Genomic DNA, 27018 nt, shown 5'->3' on the forward strand with positions numbered 1-27018 from the left:
GTCTATCAAATACCTATCTGCACAGCTCAGTCATCCCCATGCTATCTTATTCTGATTGAGAAAGAGATCTGTCACACAAATGCAAATTGTTCTCCAAATGGGCTGGTTGTACAATTAGAGGAAATCAATGCCCCGTGCTCCCTTTCTGGGTTTGGCTGTGCCCATTCTGGTCTTGGAGGCCAACAATCCAGCTCTCTTCAGTGTGTTATCAGTCTCAGACTTCTGAGGTAGGTGGTGTTGTGCATAAGTGAAATATGAGCATGCTGGTCAGGGCATGTTGTACCAGCTCTGTGACCCCTTTTTCCAGCAGTGAATGTAGACTCATATTTGTGACACACTGGATGGATTTCACCCGACCTGAACACCTTTGTTAGGGGTTCATGCACAAAGACACTCACAGTAAGCTCCAGGGTAGGGTAGTAGGGTGTGTCGCTGATGATGTCATCCTCTGGGGGTGTGATCCTCAGGAAGTCCAGGTGATCCGGTCTGGAGACTGGGGGAGGGGCCTCATGGATCTGAGAAATGGAGTCGTCCCCATCGAGCAGCCAGATGTCATCCTGTCTCAGAAGGACATCCTCTGTTTGGAGGGGGGGACAAACGTCAACACTGTTGTCACATTCAAATATCCACCACAGAACCATCCATGGCTCTTGTGATTTCCATTCTTGTGTCCTTAGGACCAGGTTATCTACAGATTACACTGGAGCCTTTTAGAGACCTTCTATGTACTATATGTGTGCTAATCAACTTAAGGTATCAAAGGAGTAAGGACTGGAGTTGATCATTCTCACTTTACTTTATTCCAGATATACAGACATAAACAATGTGTTTAATTTTGAGATCTAAAAAAATACATTCATGATGTAGCAATTACTGGCAAAGGCAATGTTGTTCTGGGAGCACACTGTATTACTTCCAGTCTTTAATAGTCTTTTATGTAACCCCAGATCGCACATGTGGTTTGTGATCTTTCCTCTGCCGGTCCCAGCTCAGTCTCTCATTAGACCTTCAGAAAACTTCCAAGGAGCGGAAAAAGACTTTAAACCCTCCGTCAGCGGCAGCCAAACCTTGAGAGCACATTCTCTCTCTGTGCTGTCCTTCCGCTCTTGGAAAACAGGCTCGTTCAAGCGATCGCATTGGCCGGGACACAAAATCACCACTGGGGCGTCAGGAGTACGCACAGCGGTAATATGTCCAGCTGGCAAACCTCTGCTCGCAGTGTGCTCTTCAACAAATTGAATTTATTGTGGAGGGAGTTCATAGGCCTGCACAATGAATGCATAAATAGATTGAAACTAGCTGGTGCTGAGGTAGCTGGAAACGCACCAGGATTTATTGGGTGAAGTAGCTCCACAGTAATTGATACCTATAGCTGCAGCAGAAATAACCCAGCCCTTAAGCAGGGGAGAAATGGATATTTATATAATGTGCTTAGCTATTCCGGTTTCGGCTCGGACACAAGCCTCCACGCACTGAGCTGCTTAAGTAATAATGAAATGTGCCTTAAGAGTGGCCTCCACATAATCTCAAGACATCCAGAGAGGAAGCCATGGTACACTGTGAATCAAAGTCAATGAGTCAATACAACCCTGACAACAGGGTTTTCAAGTCTACAACTCAGGATAAGAAACTACTCCTACTGCAGTCTTATTTGAAAATGATGTACATGTCTTGCAGTCACGTACAAATCAATATTCTAAGTGCAGGAGATGATGTTAATGCTCTGGATTTGTGTGGGTAGCAGGGTCGTGTGTGTGTGTGTGTGTGTGTGTGTTTGTGTGAGTGTATGTGTTGGGGGTGGGGAGTTTTGCTTTGCACCTTAAGTACAGAGAACCTCAGCTGGCTTTGCAAAAGGCTGAGGGTGGCTTGTCACATTGTATCAGTGCATGGACAGGGAGAGGGCCCTATGCCATCCAAACAGACTCTGGGACAAGGAACACACCAGTCCATCAGGGAATAAAGATATTCATGAACAGACCTGTGTGAGGCATGACATGCTCTAAATTTGTCTTCACTCATTCAATATTTGATAGTGGTCTTATTTATATCCCATTCATAAATATTGTAGGAGCTGTGCATTAGTCGCAGGAACCCAGCTCTTCTTGACAAAACAGTGTATATGCCAACGTGTTTGTAAAGTTTTCATGAGAAAAACACAGATTGAAAGGAAAAAACAATTAACCCTTTCACAAGGCACAAGGACGAGGGTATCATGGATGGAGGTTTGGTAAAATACCTACTGCATTTCTCAATCTCTGCTGCTTGTGAAACACTTAATGGTGAAACTGCTGTAGCATGTTAATGAAGTATCAGTTTTTTTTTTCAATCAACTGAAAGGATACCATGAGAGAGGCAAAGAATGAAAGGCCAATCAAATCCTTACAAATACTGTCAGGGAACCAATAAGTGCAGCCTACTTTCTGATTGACTGATTTCCTGTAGAATCAGTGAATACACTGAGCTCAAGATACTGAGGGTGGATTATCTTTCCCTCTGGTAAAGATGAATTCTGCATTCTGCTTCACTGCTCAGCTTCAAACAGTGTGGGCCTCTCCTCAACCCATGTCTCAGGCCCCCACTATTCCAGTGCCTGAGCCCATCACATGTCATTACACTCTCAGAACAGAGTTCAGACACACGCACACACACACACACACACACACACACAGTCACCCAAACTCTCTCACCCAAACTCTCTCACACAAACTCTCTCTCTCTAGCACATACACACAGTTACTCCCATCCTTACATGTACACGTGTATATGCTGGTAAACACAGACACACACACACCTAATGACATAACTTCACACACATACAGTCACTCATGGTCTTACATACAACTCTATCTCTCTAAAGCATTCACACACACTCCCCTCCCTGAATGTATACATATATATATACGGTCATGTGCACACACACACAGATGCACACACATTCATTTTCTCTACAACTCAAACACACACACCCACAAAGACATTCATTCAGTCAGAAACACATAGATGAGGTCTGCACCTCAGTACCATGCATGCCTGCCTGCTCTGTCGCCCTGGGGAGATGCACTCACGAAACAGAGAGAGAGCAAGAGAGAAAAAGGGAGAGAAAGAGAGAAAGAGAGAGAGAGGGTGAGAGAGTACAGCACTGGACCTAGCATGCACTCTCATTTCAGGGATCACATAATGCAGCACACAGTCCAGCGCTGCCCAAGCTGTAACCTTGTCTTTCATTTATATAAATGATTCTGTGAAATGAGGGAAAAATGTTCTCATCTCTGGTTGGACAGAAAGTTCAAAGCCCAGGTGGAGCACTGAGGCTGCTATACCATTGAGCATAGAACAGCACTGCTTGGACCGCTTCAGTAAAAATACATATATGTAAAAAAACCCTCAGGTGGCTAAATGGGCATTCACATAGCTCATTCTCCGTGAAAGCTTAAGCTAAATTAATGAACGGCAATAAAAAGCAAAATCACATGACTTGCATGTGAATTTATGTATGTGTTGAAAACGACACATAATTCACAGAAAACGTTCAGCAAGGAAACAGCATTAATTATTGAGGAGTGGGCAGACAGAGTGGAGAGAGAAAGGTAAAAGCCTGATCAAGTTAATCACTTCACTGCAATAATGCATTGTATTGGACCCCGTGCAGGAGACCTCAAAATGCTAACAGTACAGCTTGCATGTTGCCAAACGCAGTAAAATAAAATCCAGACCATTCCCCTCTCCTCTGATGCAACAATTTCCCCATCATACACTGAGATTCCTATCAGTATATAGCATATATACTATAGCAGTGCTAAACTGCTATAACTGTTAGTCACCTATGAGCCCATCCAGGTGAGGATGTATGCCTTACCGTGAATGAGTTTGGGGTTCAAGGCCAGTGCTGGATAGTCCAAGTGTGTTTGTTCTTCATACTCCTTATACTTCCTTTCATCCCAAAGACATACTGTTGAGCAGGACAGGGTCTTCTAAATTGAGCATGAGGTAAAATTCCTATTGGCTAGTATCCTTCCCGTCAGAGGAAACTTCACAGTTTGAGCCACCTCTCTCTACTAGAGATTTAAGGTAATGTTGAACTCACAATGTGAGGACCCATTTTAGACTCTGAAACAACTTCATTAAGTTTTTTTTAGACTTTTCCAAGTAACACTAACCCCTTAAAATTACATTACCACATTTTACGCAAATGTAATCTTTACTTAATTTAATGTTCAGGACACAGAGGACAACAGCTTAATCATATACAGTAGGCCATAAAAGTGTTCACTGGCAAGACAACTGTATCCCTACCAGCGTGAGATCTCACCTCAGAATAAAGCCTGATGTGCATTTTATCTATATACAAATGTTTGGAATGTGATGTTATATAAGCGCATATAAGCACATTTTGTTGAAACTAAAAAAAAAAAAACTACACAACAGTACAAAACTTTTCTCATACAGGCTTTTTTTTTAAAATTTGCATATCATCTCTTATTTTAGACACATTCATATGACAGTTTTTCATTATGCTGCGTTTTAAAACAACTAATACCTATGGTGTTACAAAACAACCATGCAAGAATAATGTCGCCACCCTCAGTCTAGGAAAGGTAGTGCAACCAATTGCACTGGCTAGTCCTGGCAACCCTCTACAAATTTAACATTTAAGCTCTAAATGTTAAATGTCACAAGCACATCTCAGTCAGACTGATGTTTGCCTAGACAATTGTACACTAAACTGAATTTTACAATGATGAAAGTGTAGAAACAGAAAATCACGAGTCCGGGCAAAAGCAACTCCTTTTAAATATGTATCTTCTGTCCAAAAAACCACTGGTTAGTAGTTCCGCTATTAGCCTGTACACCTGTGCTGCTGTTTCAAAGTTAGGTATTATAAGGTGGGTAACACCACTTCATTGTTGAGCGCAATGTGTGGAGAAGTGTGGTCTGTTCTGTTTTATAAACATAGTTGCAGGCAGTATCCAGTTCTTTCATTCATAAATACAATGAGCTGCACCTGTAAAGCACTCACATCTATTTTCTCCCCTTGTTCCGCAGGACGTAGATTCACCCCCATCCCCACTCTGTTCTCTCTCTTTCTCAGCTCATACACCAGCACTGCAGTCACAGCTGAGACGCTCATGCACACACAGGTAAGCGCTCCTCCTCCTGCTCCACCACTGCAGTGCTTTCCTGCATGAGTGACTACCACACGCACGGTCTGACCAGCCTCAAATCGGGCTGTAAGCAGCAAGCAGCGAGCAGCTGTCGGGCAGCGGAGGGGGAATCGAGGGGGCCCCGGTGCTTCCGTCACATGACGGTGGGGGGGGGGGTCAGCTGACGTCTGTCTGACTGTTGGGACAGGACCGTGGGCAGGGAAGAAACAGACAGAGACATGCTGTGGCTGCAGCGGGCGTGAAGAATTGCCGCTGGTTGTGTCAATTTTTTTTTTTTACATCTAACATATGGAGGAGAGAGGAACACTGTTCCTGTTCTGAGCCCACTGACTGTAGCACCATGCATCTTTTGCTGGTTCACTGCAGACTGAGAGGAAGAAACCCAGAGCAGTAAGGAAGAAGCCCCACTGTGGAACTAGCTACACTCTGTCTGTACTGTTTTTGCGCACATGTCAAGGAGCTTTATTTCAGGAGTATAGGGAGCAGTGTGGAATTGTGGGTAGTTTGGACCAGTAGTTTTACACCTGAGATTTGTGTGATTGAATTGGGTAAAGAGCCACAGTTGAATTTCTCCTGGAAATTTCCACTGTAAACTCCCCCTGCAAAATGTGTAAGATACAAATAAATAATGAAGGATAACCAGTGAATCAGTGAAAATGCTGAACATTAAAGAGTTATGAAAGAGGTGAACTCATTACTTCAGCAGTGCATAAATGAGAAAAGGTCATTAAAATGGCTGTCCAACAAAACCAACCCATCAAAACAATTTATTTTATGGGAATTTGTCTCGAGTTTCATGTCCTCTGGTCTCTGTTTATGCACATAAACACGCGCACACACACACACACACACACACACACATACATGCATGCACACACACACACAGACACACACACACACATACATGCATGCACACACAGACACACACGCACGCACATGCACACGCACGCACACACACACACAAGCACACACACACACACACACGCGCGCGCACATCCATCCTCTCCCTCTGTGATCAGACTGTTTTTGTGAAGGGCTCCAGAGGCCTGGCTTGTGATAGCTCCTGGGGATGGAACTCATTATGGCAGGCGGGGGGTGTGCATTTGTGGAGGTCCAAGCTGGCAGCAGCAGAGCTGGCATCAGCAGCAACCCCCGCATATAAAAAGCCCATCCACTCATTTCACCTGGCAAACTCAGTTCCACACACTTTCACTCTCACACAGGCCTGCCCAATTCTCTCTCTCTCTCTCACACACACACACACACACACACACACACACACACGTACACACACAAAGTCCCACACATACATAGTCACACACGTATACAAAAGCTCATCCATATACACACACAGACTCACACATGCATGCCCATCCATACACCCACTCATGCATTCTGTCTCACACACAGACATACAAACACACATATGCTCACACACAAGCCCATCCACACACATACTCACATGTGTAGACATACCCATCCATACACCCACTCACACACACTCCCTCTCTCTCTCTCACACACACATACACACACACACACACACGTAAGGATCCAATCACATTATTGTTGCTGATGACATTTCATCTATTGCCCCAGTGCATTTCACATTACGCATCACTGTTATAGGAAACTTTCCCCAGCCCCCCTGTTGCCGTTGCAATTGCAAAAACCACAACTTAAGCAGAAAATAAGAATGCCTGCCCGACACCTTTCCTAGAGAGTTACTGAAGTCAAAGCCTCTAAGCAGCACATCCCGCACTTATTTTCCACTGTCATTTGCCAGCTGTTATCAGAACTGTGACTTGCAACAGCAGGTTGTGTATCAGAGAGTGGAGAATGCAGAGATGCCCTGAGGGGGAGCAGTAATGTAGTGTACCATGGCACTCACACAATCGTTTTCATAAAAACTCCACCATGAGAAAATATTTTCCTCTGCTCTGACACGGTTCCCAGACAGACAGAGCCCATGCGCTAGAGGATGAGGGTCTCCCCGCCCCCTTTTTTTGCTCAGAGGAAAACCAGCATGACATCCGGTTTAATCGGCAAACCTATCCATCAGATCCGTACAACCGCAAAAAGCTCCTGCAACAAAGGGAGCTTTTGGGGTTGGCCACTCCACACAAGATGTGCTTTCGTACGGCTAAAGAATTCACCCATAAAAACAAATGTTAGTTAAAATTTCTCTTGTGTATCCAGATATTTTATGACTTATTAACGTCTGAGCCAGAGACAGATGCTCTGAAGGCCCGCATAACTGAGACGTTGAAGGGAGAAATGTTTAACTTCCCATGACGGGCATCTCCTTGTGAGTGAATGAGTGACCTCTACTCAAAAGTGCACCACACATCACAGAGACAAACAATGTGAGAGGGCAAATTCCTCTCGTCCCGAACTGTCTCGGCCGAATCAGTCTAATTACGTGAGAAGAACTGCTCCTTGTCCACACTCGTTCCAGTCAGGAAATGCAGGGAGCAGCGTTGCGTGCCGTGCGCTTCCTCTTGGACACTGAACAGCTGATGTCAAATGACTCCTTCTCTGGAGTGATCAGTTTCATGTGACCTCTTGGGCTGATTGGTTTATATAATAAAAATTTTACTTACAGTACAGCTGGAGGTGGGGGGGTGGGAAAGAGGACAGTGTCCAGAGGGCATTCATTAACACTTTGCTGCAGCCTCTGTTTACCTCCACTGCCCACCCCGCCGCACATGACAGTTATAGCTCAACTCAGTGCTAATCATGTGGGGGCTATGGGTTACACAGGCACAATTATCAACATGGAGCTGTTATGAGGACATATGGGTCAGGAGTTCAGTGCATAGCTAGGGCAGCATGGTTGAACCCCTGTGTGAGGTTGCTGGATACAGAATGGCTGGGATCTGCCCTTAGGAGACCACTGCATGGAGGATATCTTATGCTTATTTGTGCAAATTAGAGAAACAGAAGCCAGAAGCTTGACACCTCACAACAGCTCCACGATATGAAAGGTTGCACTGTGAGATGGGAGCACACTATATTTAGTTAATTTAAAGAGCGTTACCTCCAGTGGGAACAGTAACTAAATTTAAAATATCTGTAAATGAACTGGATGATATCCATGTCCCATTCAGTAAATAGATCAGTCATATTGAGCCAGTTCCCTTAAATCTAAATAACAGTCAGTGAGTGAGGAGAGGAAGTCATTGTAATTTTGGAATTTACACAGATTTGCTGTAAGAGCTCCTCGTTTCCTAATGCATGCTTCCCATGACTAACCTTCTGGTCAGGATAAATGAAGCTTCTGTTAATAATGCAGGTAGGGAGTCTGGGATCTACCAGTAAAATCTAATCTGGTATTTCCAATATAATAAATGCGCTATTCTGGACCTCTGAAACCATTCACTTGCTACACAGAGGACACACTGTCACAGAGGGCCATCTCATTTGTTTAAATGAGTTTTCACATTTTACCCCCATCATGCATTTTCCTCAGTGCCCTACTTGTTTTGACCAATTAAACATTGGTGACTGAGCATTTTGGGACTGACAAACAGAGATTAAAGAGACAGAATCTGAATTTGGAGGTCATTGGCAGAACAAACCACGAAAGGCAGGCTTCACCCAGCCCAGTTATTTGATTTTTTTTTTGTCTCTCTGTGTTTCATTTGACCCTGTTAACATTTCAAGTGTAATTAATTATTGAAAGAGTCCCAAGAATGATTCCAAATCCTGACGCTGAGATTCAGTAGCGAGTCCAAGGCATCATTTGATCATTTCCACAGCAGTGAGGCTGTTCAGGGCACGATGGGGAGGCGACTCTTCTGAGACGGAATGGTGGTGCTGCCGAAGCTGGTGAATTTGGGCTTCTGAAACGTAACTTTACCCGCTGCGCTCCGAGGAGGACTTACCTAATGAGGTTACATCACTGAAAGAAAAGCCGCCCCACACGACCGCGTGATTCAGCGAGCGGCTGAGGGTAGGATTTCACTGCATTTCATTTACATCACTAACCTACTACTGCCCTCCCTCTGGGCTTCATTCACGCTCTAGGCTTCATCGCCAATCCCCCTCCATTGTCATCCAGACAACCTACCAATAAAACACACATATCAACATGGGCTGCAGTTTGTGCCTATTTAAACTGAATTACATCATTTTTTCAGGGAGGGTGAGGGGTGACCTCAGTTGCTACCGCAGGATATGTGAACAGTGCTGTCACGCTCAGTGCGTGTTCCTGTGTGCCTCTGACCCGGGCAGAGGGCTTTCCCTGCAGCTGTGACTGCACTGAGCTGGGCTTTGGCCTCTCTGTGAGGACACACAGCACAATGAAGAAGTGGACCTCACATCTGCTTCACAATATTCCACATGAGGGATTAAATGCTCAGGACCGCTAAAAACGCTTCAGTGCATGAAACCAAGAAGAATTACTTTACTGAAACCAACCCACAAGCATGCCTGTCGCTCCTCGGACCATACAATACAGCAAACAATGTGACTGTGTTATAATGCATTACAAAGGGGCCTCATACTAGCCTATTACTTAAACAACAATCATTATAACCAGTGTTTACAATCAGCAACAACACAATGCCCAGTTTTTTCATGTGTGTAAGGAAATGGTTAAGAGTTAGCTCAATATTTTCCCTGGCACAAACAAGCAAACACTTCATTGTGAATGAAAATATCACTAAGGATTTGGTGCCAATCTTTGTTTTATCCACACAGTCGCAATAGAACATTCAAATGATCTGTAATTTTGGTGCTGTTCATTATGGGGCAAAGCTGGGACACAACCAAATCCATTTTAAAATGAAACAGCCGGCTTTTAAGCTGACAGTCGCTGCAAGACCAGAGCAGTTCTTTTGTTGTGACTTCCATACTCGGCAGGAAAGTGCATAATGTCATCCATTACACTGGCATTTTGGAGAAATTGGGGCTAAACCAATCAATGGTCATTTAGGAGGGCTTTGTTGCTGCTTTAGAAAGAAGTCTATAGTCCATTTCCAGAGGCAATACAGCAAGATTTCAAATGTGCCTTTCCTAAAAGAAATGGAAAAATAAGCACAACATGAACTGCAGAGCGTTTTGTAAAAAAAAAAAAAAGAAAAAAAAAAGAAAAACACAAATTCTTCATAAACATATGTCTCATTTAAGGCTGAAATAAGTTCACAAAGGGAAAAAAAATATTCTGTTATTTATAGGAAGGCCTGTCTCTTAGCCAAATTACATTAAAATAGACATTGATTCTCAAAATACAAGAGGCAACAGAACAACACAGACACATGTCTCATATATCAAATTGAATTTTTAGTCCCATACCAGGCTACACAACCACAGTTCTTTCAATGACAGAAAATCCATAAAATCCCATTCATTAAGGTCTATTATTATCATACAGCCTCCTGCAAGGGCAAGCCAATGCGACAGGTCACCAATGACAGGGCAGCTGGAGAAATCGGATGCTATCTGTCGAATTTGGAGCTGTGATAAGTTAGTGTACGGAGAGTCCAATCTGCACATCAATTATGTCATTGTCTTTTTAGACCCTTTCATTACATTATGACATGGAGAGTTGATGTGGCCACAGCTACATTTTGTTTGACTGTCTCCCTCATGTAGGATCCTCATTCTCATCAATGCCTCTATTTGTGTGGGTCAGAAAAGAACACCCAAATGATCCTTTTCTTCTTTACAAAACAGTAGAAACACATGAAAAATATATTCAGAGAAAATGAAAAACAATTTACATAAGCGCAAAACTTAAAATCCAACAATCTTTGAATGGTTCCGCGTCTGTGTAGAGAGCTTCCAGCAGCGAGGACCAAAACAGTTACACGATGAATCTGGCTTTTCAGTTCGGCAACGCTTGGGCCACGTCCATGAAGGGCTGTTTACTCCCACTTATAATTACCAAGAGGAGAAAAAAAAAATCACGCTAATAGAATGACACGGGAAGCACTGTTGACGTACTTTGTTTAGGCATTTCAACACAAATGAACATCGTGGATACCGCAGCAAAATGGATGAAAAGCGGCCATTGTCCACGCAGCATTGCTATATCTCACTCATTATAAGTCACAAGCGGAATCATGAGTCTCGATGATGGATTGATATGGCGTTACATAACTGGCTGTACAAAGTCTGCACCGGAGTAAGAAAGCTCAGCAATTAAACTGCTCACTAAATCAGATCGTATATGCAGATTATATTCAAATGATGTCGGCCTCATTCAAGGACTCTCTTACAAACAAATCTGGGCTAATTACATCTATGAACGGTTCACAATAAGCTTTCACCGCATGAAGGCATGAAGCACTCCAAGGGAATCTGAAGTCCTGATGACAGTGAGGAAGCACACACAAACGCTGGCTGTGTGAGTTTCTCCATGATGACACGGGCATGAGGTCAGCTGGGAGAGCTGCTTGAGCCAGGCTTGTTTGTTTCTCTGCTTCCAAGAGACATTCATAAGTGCGTGCCCAGAATCAGAAAGCAATTTCAGTGTTTTTTAAAAGACAATCACAAAATATAGATACTTTAACATGATGTTCTTTTTACGGCATATATTGCATGTCCTGCAGTCATTCAGCAGCTCAAATCAGGATTTATTTTCTGGTTAGTAATTGTTTAATTGTTTAACTGTGTTAATTGAAGCATCTTTACACTCTCAGTCCTGTAATGGTTGCTGATCTTTTTCCCTGCTCCCTGTGGGAGTTTGAGAAAAACACTGCTAGCTAATAGGTTGTATGGTAGAGCAGTTTTTGTCCAGGTTACTTCATAGGTCTAATGGAACAAAACAGACATCTTTTTAACCCAACATGGTTTTAAAATTAATAAGACAGCAGGAATGCCATGTAACTAATAACAGTCCATCTACACTGTCTAAATTACTGTGATTAGTATGATTAGTATGCTTTGTGATTTTTTTGAAAAACTGTTCTATATGGAGACTGCTCGGAGGTGAAGTGTAAAGTGTGAAAACAAGCCACTTCTATGAGTGCTCATTGTTTCTGTCAGACCACCCAGATCATGCAGAGCTGAATGAGGAGAGCACTGATCATTAATACAGTTACGGGTTTAATAGCCTAATGATATAACTGCTGTAATGTGAAGCACAGGACGCACACTGATACAATCAGCTTGCTCTGCGAACCATCCCCGTTGTTTGGGAAAATGGGAGTGAAATGAATAAGACCATTTCCTTCATTACCCCGCACCGAAATGAGATCAGCGGCGGGGCCCAGAGATGGGAGGCCACCACCGAAACTGTCGAATCAGTCACGACACCGACTGTCACAAAGTGGAACTATTTGTGGCTTCGTGGCGGGGGGGAAGGGGGGAGTGCCTGTTGCCGGAGGGGACGAGAGAGATGGGGAGTTACATTAGTAAAATGCAGAGGAATATCATTGCACTTGATTCAATAAGGCTGCAGTGTTTATACATGCATTTAAAAAGAGCTGGATGTTTTGCTGGTTAGTAATGATGTGAACATAACTGTGCTATACAGCTTATTACACAGATTAGGGCCCGGACCTCCAATTCGGAAGTCCTCTTCTATTGGCTAAAACCACCCATAAGTCCTAATCCTTTTTTCTGTAATGCAATTTGCCTCTAGACAGCCCATGTTAATTTGACATCTGCCTCAGCTGCCCTCCCAATCCCAGGGAGCAATTTTAAGGTGCAGAATACCGAAAGGGCAAATTGGCAATGCCTGAGTTGCGATGGTTTTCATGGGAAGGAGTGTGTTTGAACTGTACGCTGACACCGGCCCTTTGATCTGGGTCCCTCACTGAAACAGTTAATAGCGATTAATCAGCAGGGGGGCATCAATCGCCATCTCAGGCTCCATCCCAGTTTGCTCCACTTGGCTGCACTCCGCTGGGCGCCTTTCACCCCGAGAGTCACATGACTCGCCCGGGAACGCACACTGGGTCAGCCCGCAGCTGCATGCTGGGAAGCTGTTCCAATTAAAATGAGAATCAGCGGATGACCAGAGCACTGCATGCAGCCACGTCTTTCATAACAGTCATCGGCAGCGCGAGGATTCGCCCCCCCCCCCCGGCTTTGTGGGTAGTTCACTGTGCATGGAAGGGTTTAACTCGCTGGAAAAACATTACATGAAAAGTACAGAGAAAAGTCTGCTGCTTCCTTCCTGCACTGCTTATGATAGCTACGCCGTTTGGCAGTCAACATGTTGCAGTAGTGCACTTCAGAAAAAACAACCTCGGGCTTCTGATTCCACACACAGTATATTAAAACAGCAGTATCCGGTGCTCCCACACAAGCCTTATACACAAATCTCACCAGCTGCAAACTGCCAGGCACATGCAAATCCAGGGCCGCACAGACTACGCCACTTTAAAGGCCAGAAGGGCTCATTTCCTTATCCCCCAGCCTGAACTTTGCTGGTGAGTGTCCAACAACATCCAGTGACACCTGCGCAATGAGACACTCTCAGAAGCAGAGTTTAGTATTGCCTGATTGCTGCTGAACGTGCCAAAGAAAGCACAGCTGCAAAGGCAGAGGCGAGCTGCTGCATTTGAGAGTGGCGGTCACTCACCTGCGACGGAGGGCGCAGGCGGGCTGGAGACAGTCCACTTGGAGCCTCCTCCTTGCCTGCTGAGGTTCAGGTCCAGTCGCGTGATGGTCCGCTTGTTGCCATTTTTGTCAATGACCTCCGTGGTGATTTTGGGCTCGCCCCCGCCCTCGAGGGACAGGGCAGCCCCCTGCCGCCTCCTGCCGCCCTTGCCCTGGCTGCCGTCCTCCTCGGGCAGCAGCACGATGCGGTGGTTCAGCTGGGGGCTGGGCAGTTTGGAGGACAGGGGCGAAAGCACGGGCGACATGCTCTGCAGGCTGTTGGTGGCGGGGTACGAGATGTTGAAGACCCCTGAAAGAGAGGGTGAGGTTGGGCTCTTTCCTCCCACCTTAAGGCAAGGGTGTGCATCGGAGGGAGGCTGGAGGGGCAGCTGGAGAGCCTGCGGTGGGTCCGCCCCTGCTGCTCCCCTGCTGTCACCCAACACAGGGCTCCCCTCCGGGGTCCTCCACCTCTCAAACTCATCCGGGTTGTCGGCCTTCAGCACCCTGTGCAAGCGCTTGTTGACGAGCTCCCCCTGCGCCAGCTCATCATCAGTGGGGTGAGCTGGCTCTGGGGGCGGGGTGTGTGGGACACCTGCATCCGCTGAGGACGTCAGCTCTGGGGAGCTGGGAGACCCTTTGGACCCATGCGAGCTTGGGAGGCTGACCCACTGCACAATGCCCTCCGTCTCCTGCAGCTTGGCCACCACACGCACCCCGGTGCCTCTCCTGCTGATCTGGTCGTACAGCTGGTGGGCCGACGCCGTGGGGCGCAGGTTGTTCCCACTGAGCATCTGCTCCCTCCGAAGCTGGTCCTGCACCTCCTCCAGGAAGCTGGATGACCCCCCGTAGCCCAGGTAGAGCTCGTTGTCGTACTCTGAGAGCTCGCTGCAGAGGTCCACGTCTGACTCGAAGTTGCGGGAGTCCTCCATGAAATCCCAGCCCTCCTGGGCTGTGTGGAACTGCTCCTCCTCGAGCAGGAGCCCACCGCTGGCCACGCTGGCATAGGAGCCCGTGACTGGCGTGTCGGGTCCCGGGGTGGAGCAAGCTGTCTTGGGGGCTCTCGGCTCTCCTGCTGCTTGGGGGGTCGGGACAGCTGACGTCCCAAGCTGGGCAGAGACCTTCCGCGAGGTGGCCGTCTTGACCTTCTTCTTCATCTTGCTCTGCAGGATCTCCTCCGCGCTGTCTGTCTTCTTCGCCCCCAGCTTCTTCAGCTTGCGGGTGCGTGAGGTGGCCCTCTTGTGCTCCGGTGAAACAGGGGCGAGGGAGTGCTGCAGATTGCTGCTGCTCAGCACCTCTGTGGGCTGGCCCACAGCGCCCTCCTCGCCGTCAAGGGGCTTCCCGTCCTGGTTGCCCATCCTGACCCGGGCTGCACAGTCAGTGCACAGAGCGAAGAGGTCGGCCAGCAGCTGATGGTGCTCGGCTGCGAGCCGCTGGAGCTCCGCAATAGCACCCTTTGTGGCCTCCCTGGAGTTCTGGCACTCGGCTGAACTCTCACAAGACTGGCCCCTCTGTTTTGCTCCCACTTTCTCCTCCTCCCTCTGGTCATGGCAGAGGGTGGGCCGGGCCCTGGCCGGAGACCCACCCTTGTACGTGAATCTCCGCCCCCTCCCCGAGGGGAAATACAGGCTGATGTGGCTCAGCTCCCGGATGGGTTTGTGCAGACGCAGTACCGTGTGAGTGCCCTCCATGATGGGCACCATCTTATTATTCATGCACTTTAATTAAGTGGTCAGTCCTCTGAGGGCCTTGCATTTGGCACTAAGTTCAATGTAGAGGAGGAGCCTACAGAGTGCTTGGTGTTCATCTTCTTGGCTATTGAGCTCCTGTCAAAAAAGAAGAGGTCGCTACTGAGTCTGAGACATAAATCTGCCTTGGGCAAATATACGTAATGTAAGTATAACAACAGTCTACCTTGACACTGATTTTAAGCTGTCATTCTGCATAAATAATTACATTTTACCCCTATGATATACTGTGTACTGCGCTGAACTATAAAAAGCTTAGATGACAAAGAAAACCAAGAGCTGCCCAGTGCTCTTCCCCTTTGGATCAATACAGTCCTTGAATTTTATACTGTAAAAGAACCCTGCTCAACAGAGAGGGGAAAAAAAGATTTACTGGAAATCAAAATCCTATCTCGCGCATGCTGTGAATGCTTTAATCTCAAATTTTACTTCCCTTTAACTGTGTTATACTGCAGACACACACAATCATGGCAAAAGCATTTACAGTACTTGCCACCACATAGTCTATAAAACATGTCACTCCACAGGAGATTATGGGAGCCACATAAGTGACCATGACCAGTCTGCTGGAAGAAGTGAAAGCAGGAAAAAAAGAACACTGCTGTGGCACTTCTGTACGAATGAGTCACACGCAAACACCTCCAGCTGCCAATTCAAAAACGGGATGCTGAGCTGCAATCCTCAAAGGCCACACCAGCGGATTTCTAATAGACACTGAATAAGTCCCTGCTAACGAGTTTAGCACACATCAGGAACCTGGAAATCCATTCACACAGAGGGGAGACAGTGGGAAAATGTGGGAGAGACCATGACTGGAGAGCCTGTCTCGCCTCTTAATCTGCTTGTCGAACAGGCGTGCCTTTTGTCACTGCAAACTGCCACAGAACCCCTGAACCAAAACCTATTCCTCTGCTGCTAACAAATCTCACATTGCTAAACTGATTTGAGGTTGACTTATGAATGCATGGATTTTAAACACAGGCACTCTTTTTGTTTGGTTCGAAGTACTCTCTTCAGACACACAAACAAAGCCAGCAAAATGCAGGCACGTTCAACAGTGTTATCCTCCATCAGGGCATATTCAAATATACCATTCATATCACAAATAGACTAATACATCACACAGACTTCCTCATTTGTTTCATGTAATACCTATCAATGATGGCATCTTCGGTTTTGAATATATTTTATTACAGATATGGAATAAACACAGTTAATTTTGTTATAAGCATAAAAGCAACTTTGCAGCGGGTTCAAGAATATTTTTAACGATATTTCTGTATGAACTTTATAAACGTAGAGAAAAACTGAGAAACGTCGGTTAGGATTAACTTGAAAGCTTATTTTTCCAAGATCACACACATAAAAATCTCAGTTTTGTGATGCAGTATGTTTCTTGTCTTGACATTTATGACAATATTAAAATAGAATACATATTATCAACACCTCTGCATCAAATACATACATTCTTTACGGGGCGACATGATCAAATTTAACAGTCGCTTGCAGTGTTAAAAGAAGATCACAAACAACAACAAACAAAAAGTTTATTCACACGGCGGAAGCATTACTGTAGCCCTTGGAGTTACTTTCAAGCTTGTGCGGACGTCATAAATAAATAGTTCGCCTAATTATAGTGCCGGTATCCGCGCTGAAGTGCGCATATGTATTTCAAATATGAGAAAGAATGCCATATTACGATATTTAACCAACTGTCTCAAATCACAAACACCGGTTGTTATTACACTACTGATATTAGCGCTTATCTACTACACTACTGATATTAGCGCTTATCTGTAGGCAAAATCATTTTCATAACGACCGTTCCATCGCTTGTGATGTTCGCGTTTTATCAAACCATTAACCTTTCAGACAAACATTTTATAAGCTGCAGCAAACATATCCAGCAGAGACGCTTCATTTGAAACGTAATCGCATAGTGCTTTGCATTACGGAAAGCATCATGTATTACAGGTCAAGAAATGTTTCCGCGTTTTAATAAAACATGAAAATAGCATTAGAAGAGACAACTTTTAAGATTTTTTATGTTCACTATAGACATAAATGGTAACATTTCGGAATGTTCTGTTTACAACACACACGCACGTATGTTCTATACTTAGCTAACCCGTCTTGCAGCTGCACAAGCGCTGTAAACCTATGGCCGCACTGTCCCCACTAGTGGAAAATTGACCATTTTACACAGTCCTCTCCAGCAACTGCTGAACGAAGACTGTTATTGTTCTCCGGCACTAATTTAATACCCGAGAGAAAACAGTGCGGCATTAACTTTCCTTGCCTGTTTTCGCAGATGCCTCTTTTAGTATCTTCATGCTGAAGGGCAAGTATGTCTGCAGATGCTCGCGCGATAACATTCCCTATATCACACCTGATGCAGACAGGTGTTTTTAAACAAAACATGCACATGAGTACTTACATTTTACTAGCACCTCAGATATATTCTCACATCTCCTCTGTCCTGCCAGTCTTCACTGCTGCCCCTCGGAGGACAGCGCTTTTTGCCGATGATGGGCAAGTGCCGGAGCCATTCACGAAGCTCGGGATTTTTTTTTAGATCGCTCCTATTGGCGCCCTGCAAACTAATCCACACAAGGAGGATAGTGACACACGGAGGGCATGGGCAAACTGCAGCAGCAGAGTCACAGGTATGGATGAGATGAGAAAAGGGAAGAACTCACTGTTATTCAAACCGAAAGGTGGCCGGAGGCGTTCAGAGCACGGGGCACGACAGTGCCTGAAGTAAACTGGGCATGCTCACAGTAACGTGGCAGACAAAAGGTGTTCTGTCTTGTAATAACTGACATTAGGTGGTAGCAATTTAGTGAGGAGGCAATGTGATAAAACTAAATTCAGTCAAAATTATTCCAAGTTACGTTTAGAATCCCATATAACTGTATAGGCTGCAGGTCATTTCTTATCCATAGTATAGGCCCGGGTATTGACTCTAACCTGTGAATGGTGGACACTTCAAATACAGTGGCACATTGATACATTTCACAAACGTTAAAAGGCCTTCAGAAACTATTTATTTTCTACTTTTACTTAATCTTTAATTAACCTTTATTTAACCAGGTAAAAACCTCTTTTCCAATGAGGACCTGGCCAAGAAGGCAGCAGCACACTGAGTTAGAAAAAAGACTGAATATAATTCATTAGAAGGGAATGACAGTATACCAATAAAAGGCTTCAAGAGACCCCAGGAGCACCAGAGAGAGAGAGAGAGCGAGAGAGAGAGAGAGGGAGAGAGAGAGAGAGAGAGAGAGAGAGAGAGAGAGAGAGAGAGAGAGAGGAGCACACAAGAGATAGGCATACAGAGAGGGACAAAGAGAGTGCACATCTGGAGTAAGGGAGGGAGAGAGGGATAGAGAGAGATGAAACAGACAACTTATTTAAAACAATATACTCATCTTCCATAGATCTAATAACAGATCTGAACTCAGAGAGAAACCAGTGCCCTTAGTTTTAAAGCTTTTGCAGACTAAGACAAAAACGCTTGACTTGTTTACTTTTTTAAATATGGATGCTCTACCAAAGCAAATGTGTACATATACATACATACATACACACACACACACACGTATATATGTGTGTGTGTGTGTGTGTGTATGTATGTATGCATATGTATATAGCAATGCATTGAAAAAAAAAAAAATAATGCATCCCCACTGTTTTTGTACCAGTCATCTGTTCAATAATATGATTCAAGGCCGGGGTAAAATCGGATAAAGGAGTTGCAGAATTTTAACTGTAGTGCAGCATTTACCATTATTCTTGAGTTTTCATCTTGACAGGGGAACCTGGATAACCGATGATGCGGTTGAGCGCGTGTGAGCAGCTAATGTCTCGATTGCGGACCCGCGTTGCAGCTCGGGAATGGTCAGTGTGCCCTAGATTTTCAGCTGCGCCACGCATGGAATAGAAACGGCAACAATTTTGAGTTCACTCAGGTTGCGCCTTCCGTTAAAGGCATTAGTTTCGCTTAATGAAATAACTTGCAACGGTAGAAAGAAAGGAATGAGCCCTATAATTCGATGAGTCCGACCTTTTTTTCTTTGAACCCAACCCTGGCTGTTTCCCTGAAACCTGTAACCTCTATCGCACCTCGGTACACTATAACCCTAAAAGCTTCAGATGGTAAGCAGTAGTGTAATCCTCTTTTAACCCATGCTCATCAATGTAATCTCAAGCGCAACAGCTTTTATTCATTTGATTAATATACCTGAATTCAGTCATAGCTTTCTTGAGCGTTATGTATCTGCCGTATTGTGTTCGTCTCGCTGGCGTCGTTTGTCATTCTTTGAATGTGTCTCTAAATGCAATGCTGGATATTTCTTCTGAGAACATCGACTATCTTGTCAAAATACCTAAATAGCATACCTGCTCACATTTTATATTTAAATCACCGTTGTGCAGTTGTTTTATTCAGTTAAACATTCAGATGAAACGATGCCATTACTTATACATAATCCCTTAAAAGGGCCATGTTCAAGTAATTACAAGACATCAGCGTCTCATCTTGAAAATCTGTGCTTCTCAGTTTTCTTTGTGAATGCCTCCATTGTGAGAACTCTGAATACCATTCCCATGTGATCGGATGTGTGAACAAATTGAATCAAGCAACACGTTCATTTGAATATCTATGATTCAGTGCTTATTACTCTGTTTGGATTCCAAACAGCAGTACTGCAAGACAGATGTGCTGCAGATATAAAGCCACTGTAACAGGCAGAAAGGACAGCATCCATTCTGATCACCGAAGACAAAAATGTTTAATTTATTGTTCTCAACAGCTTTTTCGTATTAGTTATTTTCTGTAAGCCAGATGGAACATTTGCAAAAATGAGTTGTCCAGTAAAATTTTTGATAAAAGAATTCAAGTCACACTAAACAATTTTGATGGCATTATGTCACACAAACTACAAGCAATATGATATGTGCACCAAGTGTGTCAGGCAGAGGCTTTATAATGTAGGGCAGCAAAAATATTTACATGCATACTGGCACTGAGTGACAAATATGCCAAGTTATACTATGAACTATGCTCTGCATAGTCATGCAAAAGTCATGCGTTGCCATTGTATGAGACTTGGAGGAAGGTAGACAGGGATGTAGAAATATGTCACTCTATGATCTATACCAGATAAATGTACCAGATGTGAGATGGATAAGTCATGTGAAAAACACTGTTGGTGGCAATATCTGGCACAGCCTTGGCTTACATAAAGTATGTGACATGCACAAAACATGTTTGACAATGACAAGTTACTCCACATTTTGAATCTTATCACATAGTGTGTAAGAACTGTGAAAAGTTTAGTGAAGTTTGTTTTTCACTTTAGTCATTATGAGATATAAAAATAACTTCCTGATGAATATGGAGAGACATCACCATTGGTATATAATCCAATTGCGTACCCTAGACTTCCTCTTTTGCCTTCCAAATCTGATTAGGTGAGATGGACCATGTTCGCCTGTCTGTTTCCTGCAAAGAGATAACTACAGTAAACCATCACAGTACATGCCTGTTCATCCGGGCCCCCAGCATGTATTTATTCTTAACCTCTCTCCTCTTCCCAGCCGTCCTTGGTAACACCAGAGAGATAATATTGATAATTTGTGTTTGCCCCGGATTAGCCACACCAGGCTTAGAGCTGCTAACCTCAAGCACAGGGGGTTGATCTGGAGTCAGAACACTAGGTCTACATGTTGGCCCCTGGACAAAGGCAATAGCAGTGTCTTGGCCTTGAACTGGTGGTGGTGAATACGTAGCAGCCTTCTAAGGCTCCATGTATGAGAGGCTCATACGTACATAATCTAGTCAACATTCCACACATTCTCCTTTAGGAACAGGCTTGGGCTTCTAGAGAGATGGTAAATGCCTCTAGTGTCTAAGACAATCTCCTTCAAAAAAGAAGGACTCCAGATGTCATGCATGTTGTCCTTGATCATAGAACCCAGGTTACGATGAACCCAGGTTGTAACCATTCATTTTGCCGTGACACTAAAAGAGCGCCAATCTGGAGCCCGTGCCTACTATGTGTGCTAAATGTGTGATGAATGCATTTGGCTGCTATATTTAGTGTACCTTCTGATCTCAAATGAAGAAAGAGAAGTCACACATATGCAGACACTGTGGACATCCAATGTACTAAGTGAATCAGAGACATGCTGTGAAAAAGTATGAAAATATCATATCTTGCATACCCATTCGCTGTGGCTCGGCGAGGCCAGGGACCGTGACAGTTTGTGTGTATGTGCAGCCTATGGCTACTAGAAGTCTCAAATGTGAAGACATGCTGTGAAACGTTACTGACATGTGTAAACATGTTTGGCATCCATTATTAGGTAAAGAAAGAAAGAATTTGCTGTCTGCCATTCTGGTTTGTGATCTTTTCTGTTGTATTATAACAAATTAATCTGCCACAAGAGGGTACATTTCAACGCAACACTAAATCCGACTTCCACAGGAGGGCGCCAGAGGGCCGAAGAGAAATTGTGTTCTTTTTTTTATCCTTTTCGTGTTGGGAAAAAAACCCTCAGTTATGCTGAATGATGATTTCAGTGGTGTTAAAGTGTGGTTTAACGTATTATTTCCAAGAATGAAAACAACATTTTATAAATTCTTGGTTTTGTCATTCTACAGCTCATTTGTAAATGAAAAATCACATACACACAACACACACACACTATATAAGTGTGGCAGTTGTGTTTTACATATTGCCCATTTTGTGTTTGTAACCTTTGAGTGACAGATATCAGACAATGACCTGAAACGTGTCATCTTAAATTTTTTGGAAAAATAATTAAAACCTGGGAAGCTTCACAAAGTCAAAGATTCTACTCCAACTGCACATAGGAGCAATTGCGGAACAGCCCTGCAAAACATGTTCAAACTGAAATGATGGTGTATATGAAAGCAAGTTCAGTTTCTGCGGTTATCATGTCTAGATGCCAGACATGAAAACAGAAATGTGCACACAAACAATTATGTGTGACTGTGACAGAAACACTCTATGTTTACTGCTGCCATGGTCTCTCTCATTTTTCCACTAGGTCTTTTACATGTATAGGCTAAGGTCAAAAGAACATCACGTGCTTGTCATTGCCATCTAGGTAACAAAGCTTTCTGTAGTTCAGGCAAGAAATAAAATGACATGGTACATTTTATGACAAGACACATCTAGCTCATGAGTATGATGTCATGGTCAGGCAACCTGACTTGTAACCAAGGTTGAAATCTCCACATTGTGCTACTGATATGCTCTTGAGTGAGGTGCTCCCCTGCTGTATAATATATGCACAGTAAGTAAATGATATGTGTGAAAATAATGTACTCCCATGAAGTCTCTCCCAAGTTCACATTTACCTCAAGGGGCACCAATAGCTCAGATGTGATACAAACCTGGAAACTGGCAGTAACGGTTGAAGGTTATGCCACCTGTGATAACACGTACTCCCCTTGTGGCAATGTCTTCCACAATGACACTATATTTCAGGGATGCAACTAACGATTCCGTATATGTGTGGCTAATTGCCTAACCCTATTGAATGCACTTCCTGTAAGTGGATTGGGATAAGAGCAACTGCCAAATGAATAAAAGTAAATGTAAAAGTGTGAGCCTCGCCCTTGTTATGGTCATCATAGAATAACTGGTGCTATTATGAAATGCCATGTCTTATCACAAGAGGTTGGTCTTTCTAATGATGTATGGCGTTACCACTACATTACTTCATAGATAATAGTCTTTAATTTATGCCCAATGTGTCCTTCAGTTGGATAAAAGCATCCATCATCATGCAACATCTATAGTTTAAGTGCGGGAAGAAAATTAACAAGTATATAAAGCTATCAATGAACCTAAATATCCTAACACAGGTAATTGTTCCAATATATCACAGTATGGACTTTTCATATTAAAATCTGCATGATTTAAAGGAGGGTTCATGGCCTGTAAACAAGCAAGGCTTGTTGCCTAAAGGTTGCTGGTTTTATTCCCACTTCGGGCACTGCTGTTGTACTCTTGGGCAAAGTGGATAACATGTAAAAATGTAAAATATGTCAGCTGGTGTGGGCAAGAGTGTCTACTGTACTAATGTAAGGATTTACATTACATGTTTAATGCGTGTCTTGTAATAAAAAATAAAATTCTGGTCTGCATTCTGAATTAGGAGCTAATGTCCGAAGCTGGGCTTTACTTTAATTTCTTCTGAAGCTGTATGCTGCGCACCAGCTTCTTCATCCTGACTGTCAATCACATTTGCATTCCTTGAGATACTAGACCTTCACTTCACCACTCACTTACTGCCCATATTCCCTTCTTATCTTCTCTTATTTAGGCTAGGAATAGTCATTACCTGTGCAAACTACACAATCAGATGAGACTCAATTTAACAATTTAACATTTTAAAACTTGAAAGATTGCTGTTTTGCCACATCATGATAATTAATCCTAAATTTATGGTGATTTTAGTTTATGGTTGAAATAAGATTTCAGTCTGTATTTACACTTAAGGAATGTTGTATGTTATGCAATGACTCCTACTATCGGCTGCAACACTGATAATGTGGTATCATGTCTGCACTTTTTTTTTGTACGTCTCTCCTCTGTGTAAGATCTTAGGATATGTTTTTTTGTTTTAGGATAATTTTGGGGATGTTTTTGGGGGTAAACTATGGTTAGGATCTGGCAGTGAACAGACTCCATAGGAGTCAAGAATCAGTTTAAAGGCTGTGTGCAACAAGAATGTGAGCCATGCCCTAAGACTTTGAGTTTAGCTAACTGTAGAGTCTCTCTGATTGACTAATCCTTCGTTTTAGAAATCCTTTATCCAAATGTGGAGCTTGAAATACAGCAGAAATTTGCCTGGAAATGGGTTGCTTCCAGTCCTCCAGCCCACACCTGGTTTAATTGATTTTCCTCACTGGGAGCAAACAGCCCACCATAATGAGTCATAACTCGATATTGCAGGGGGTGAATCTATGCAGGGGGAGGGGCTTGTTATTCCTTCACCTGCCTGGACTGGGATGACAAGAAGACCTTCACATCATGATGGGCACAGGATAGTGGCTGGTTAGTCTGTGTGTGGGCTGTAAGAATATTGTCACTGTCCTCTGCATCACTGTTGTGGGGGAAAAAACAGAGTTCCATAACACTGGCATGACTGTTTCATCTTGAGGTTAGTCCTTGGGTAAAGCTTGAAGCTTGAGCTGGGAAGTCATACCTTGCATCCAATCCATTTCTCCTTTCCTTGGTTTTTGAAAATATTCAGTACTTTTTCTGGGCATATTGTGGCTGATACATAGACAACTAACAACTAACACATAATTTTTGGATTTCAATGGAGATTTTGCTCTTACATGTACGCACAATCAATAGGTGAAACTCTCAGAATAAAAAAGACATACATTTAAATGTCTGCTAATTTATCAAAAATGGTCATTATTGTAAGGATTTAAATGAAAAGACAGCAAATCACATTTAGAAATGCGACTGGTACAGTGTCTGGTAATGTATAGACATGCATACATTAAATACATACAGATAATGAAGGTCCACTCACTACTTTATGTGCTGAGCTGCATACTCTTTCCTAATGGAATGCATGATTCTTGCCAACTTCTGACATTCTGAAGCAGGTTGATCTTTCATATTTAGAGAAGACAATTCCAAGAAATTACCGCCTGGAGGCAGCAGAGGACATGATATCGAAGGTTTGTCACTGACCTAAAACGTCTCTGTTGTTGGGCGACAGATATTGACAATAAGACAATAGAGTTTCTCTAATTGTCTTTACATTCGCACAAGCATGAACGAATGGAATTATTGCATTTTACTGAGGCTTTAATAAACATAGATAAATCACAACAGCATGTTATGCTAATACACTTTTGGTATTCATTCATAAAGCACACAATTAGCGTTCACGTCATCAACGTAGATAATCACGTTCACGTTTTTGCCCCCTTTCATAGCGCGCAGCTGCTCTTATTTCCGCATTTCAAAATTCAAATCGCCCAAAGAGCAACGATCTACCTTTTTCCTAGAACGTATGTCCTCGTGTTTGTTCTCTGCAGTGGGGGGCATGGAAGGGCAGACCGACTCAGCTGAGCACCGCTCGCCAAACGTCAAACCAAAATAAATAAACACAGATACAGCTCACTTCTTTTCCAGCCAGCTTTGCCCCCTCATTGGCATATCCGCCACATGATCGCCAGCTGGGTGGCGCAGGAGTCCTCAGCTGACTCTCAGCACATTCCGTCCGCTGAAGCACGCGGGCACAGCCATGTAGTTTGTACTATCAGGCTAGCGTCTCCTCCGCGCCACCATCACCTGCAATAAAGCAATAGAGCAGCTTTCGCTTAAGGGTAATCCGAATGTTCCGGATATGATAATCGCTTTGTGAGTGGTCTCATAGAAATGTAGTCTTGATCATTTACATATGATTATCACCGCCGCCTGTCTGTACGTGCAGCGCCTTTTCAGACAAGCCCATAGGACGATGTATTTGATATATTATGAAAATATGTATCGGGTGGTTATACTTTAACATCCTGGTAAAACGTCCCATTGACTAAGTCGGTACAACTGGATGTCGTAAAATATGGTTTAAAAACATCAAATGCAACTAAAGAATGCTATGTTTCGAGATGTGAGCTGAGACCCACTGAGGCGAGAAAAACCCGTTTTTCAACACATGCTGAATTCATTGCAGTTATCCCCCGTGTCCTTTCGTCTCCAGCTTCCTCGATATTTGAATTATAACTTTGATTGCAGAGATGTAGAAATGTACCCCACATTATTGTCCATGCTTTAATTAGCGCTTTTCCACTATTATGATTGAAATGACGAATTAGTGCCTCCGGCTGGATAACCTGCATGGAATAATGAGTATACAATAGCCCAATTATAGCTTTACATCCTGAGGATATATTTTACGTTTTTGATGACAGTTTTGGCGTAGACCTACGACAATTTAACAATTGTATTATTTATGTTTCGCAGACCAGATTTCCAAGCCAAACTACAATGCGTATAATTGAATACTGGTGCTCATTGTGGCCCAATTCTTATTATTTTTCAAGCTCAACTGCGGTGAAGAACCTTGTTAAGTGAAAGAGAACTGTCTCACCTTATCCTATAAATTAGGAATGCCTGGGAACACTCAGTTGATTCCATGTATACCTTTTCGTACAGATTGCAGTCATTTTGAGTTTTCGTTCCAGAAATGACTTTATGACACACGATTATCCTAGGGGTTTATTAGTCTGTCGCGAATTAATGGCTCAATCATCAAAAATGAACTTTTGTGTGATGAGTTTTATTTGACACTTATAAAACAGATCCCTCTAAATTGATATCTGCCAACATTCCCATTCACCTTCCTCACAGTTAACGCTAAGTGGCATTAGGGGCTGGCGCAATCAAAGCGCATAGGTTGTTCAGGCCATAACTTACACAGAGTCCGACACACTGAGCCGTCAATGTTTATCATAACTTGTACCACATTATTGATATACTTCAATCTCATATGTATCG

General features: G+C 43.6%; 1 protein-coding gene across 1 annotated transcript in view; it reads right to left on the bottom strand.

Moving 5' to 3' along the window:
• The window catches only part of LOC118787167 (formin-like), a 79681-nt gene extending 64216 nt beyond the window's left edge, over positions 1-15465 (bottom strand). The window contains exons 1-3 of the mRNA XM_036542630.1: positions 14159-15465; positions 13699-14104; positions 399-577 (exon numbers count right to left, since the gene is read on the bottom strand). Of these exons, the coding sequence (XP_036398523.1) occupies positions 399-577; positions 13699-14104; positions 14159-15427 (1854 nt within the window). The 5' untranslated portion in view covers positions 15428-15465. The remainder of the gene's footprint in view (positions 1-398; positions 578-13698; positions 14105-14158) is intronic.
• Positions 15466-27018: the final 11553 nt, after the last annotated feature.

Source organism: Megalops cyprinoides, chromosome 12 (assembly GCF_013368585.1).
Source record: "Megalops cyprinoides isolate fMegCyp1 chromosome 12, fMegCyp1.pri, whole genome shotgun sequence".
Classification (NCBI taxonomy): Eukaryota; Metazoa; Chordata; class Actinopteri; order Elopiformes; family Megalopidae; genus Megalops; species Megalops cyprinoides.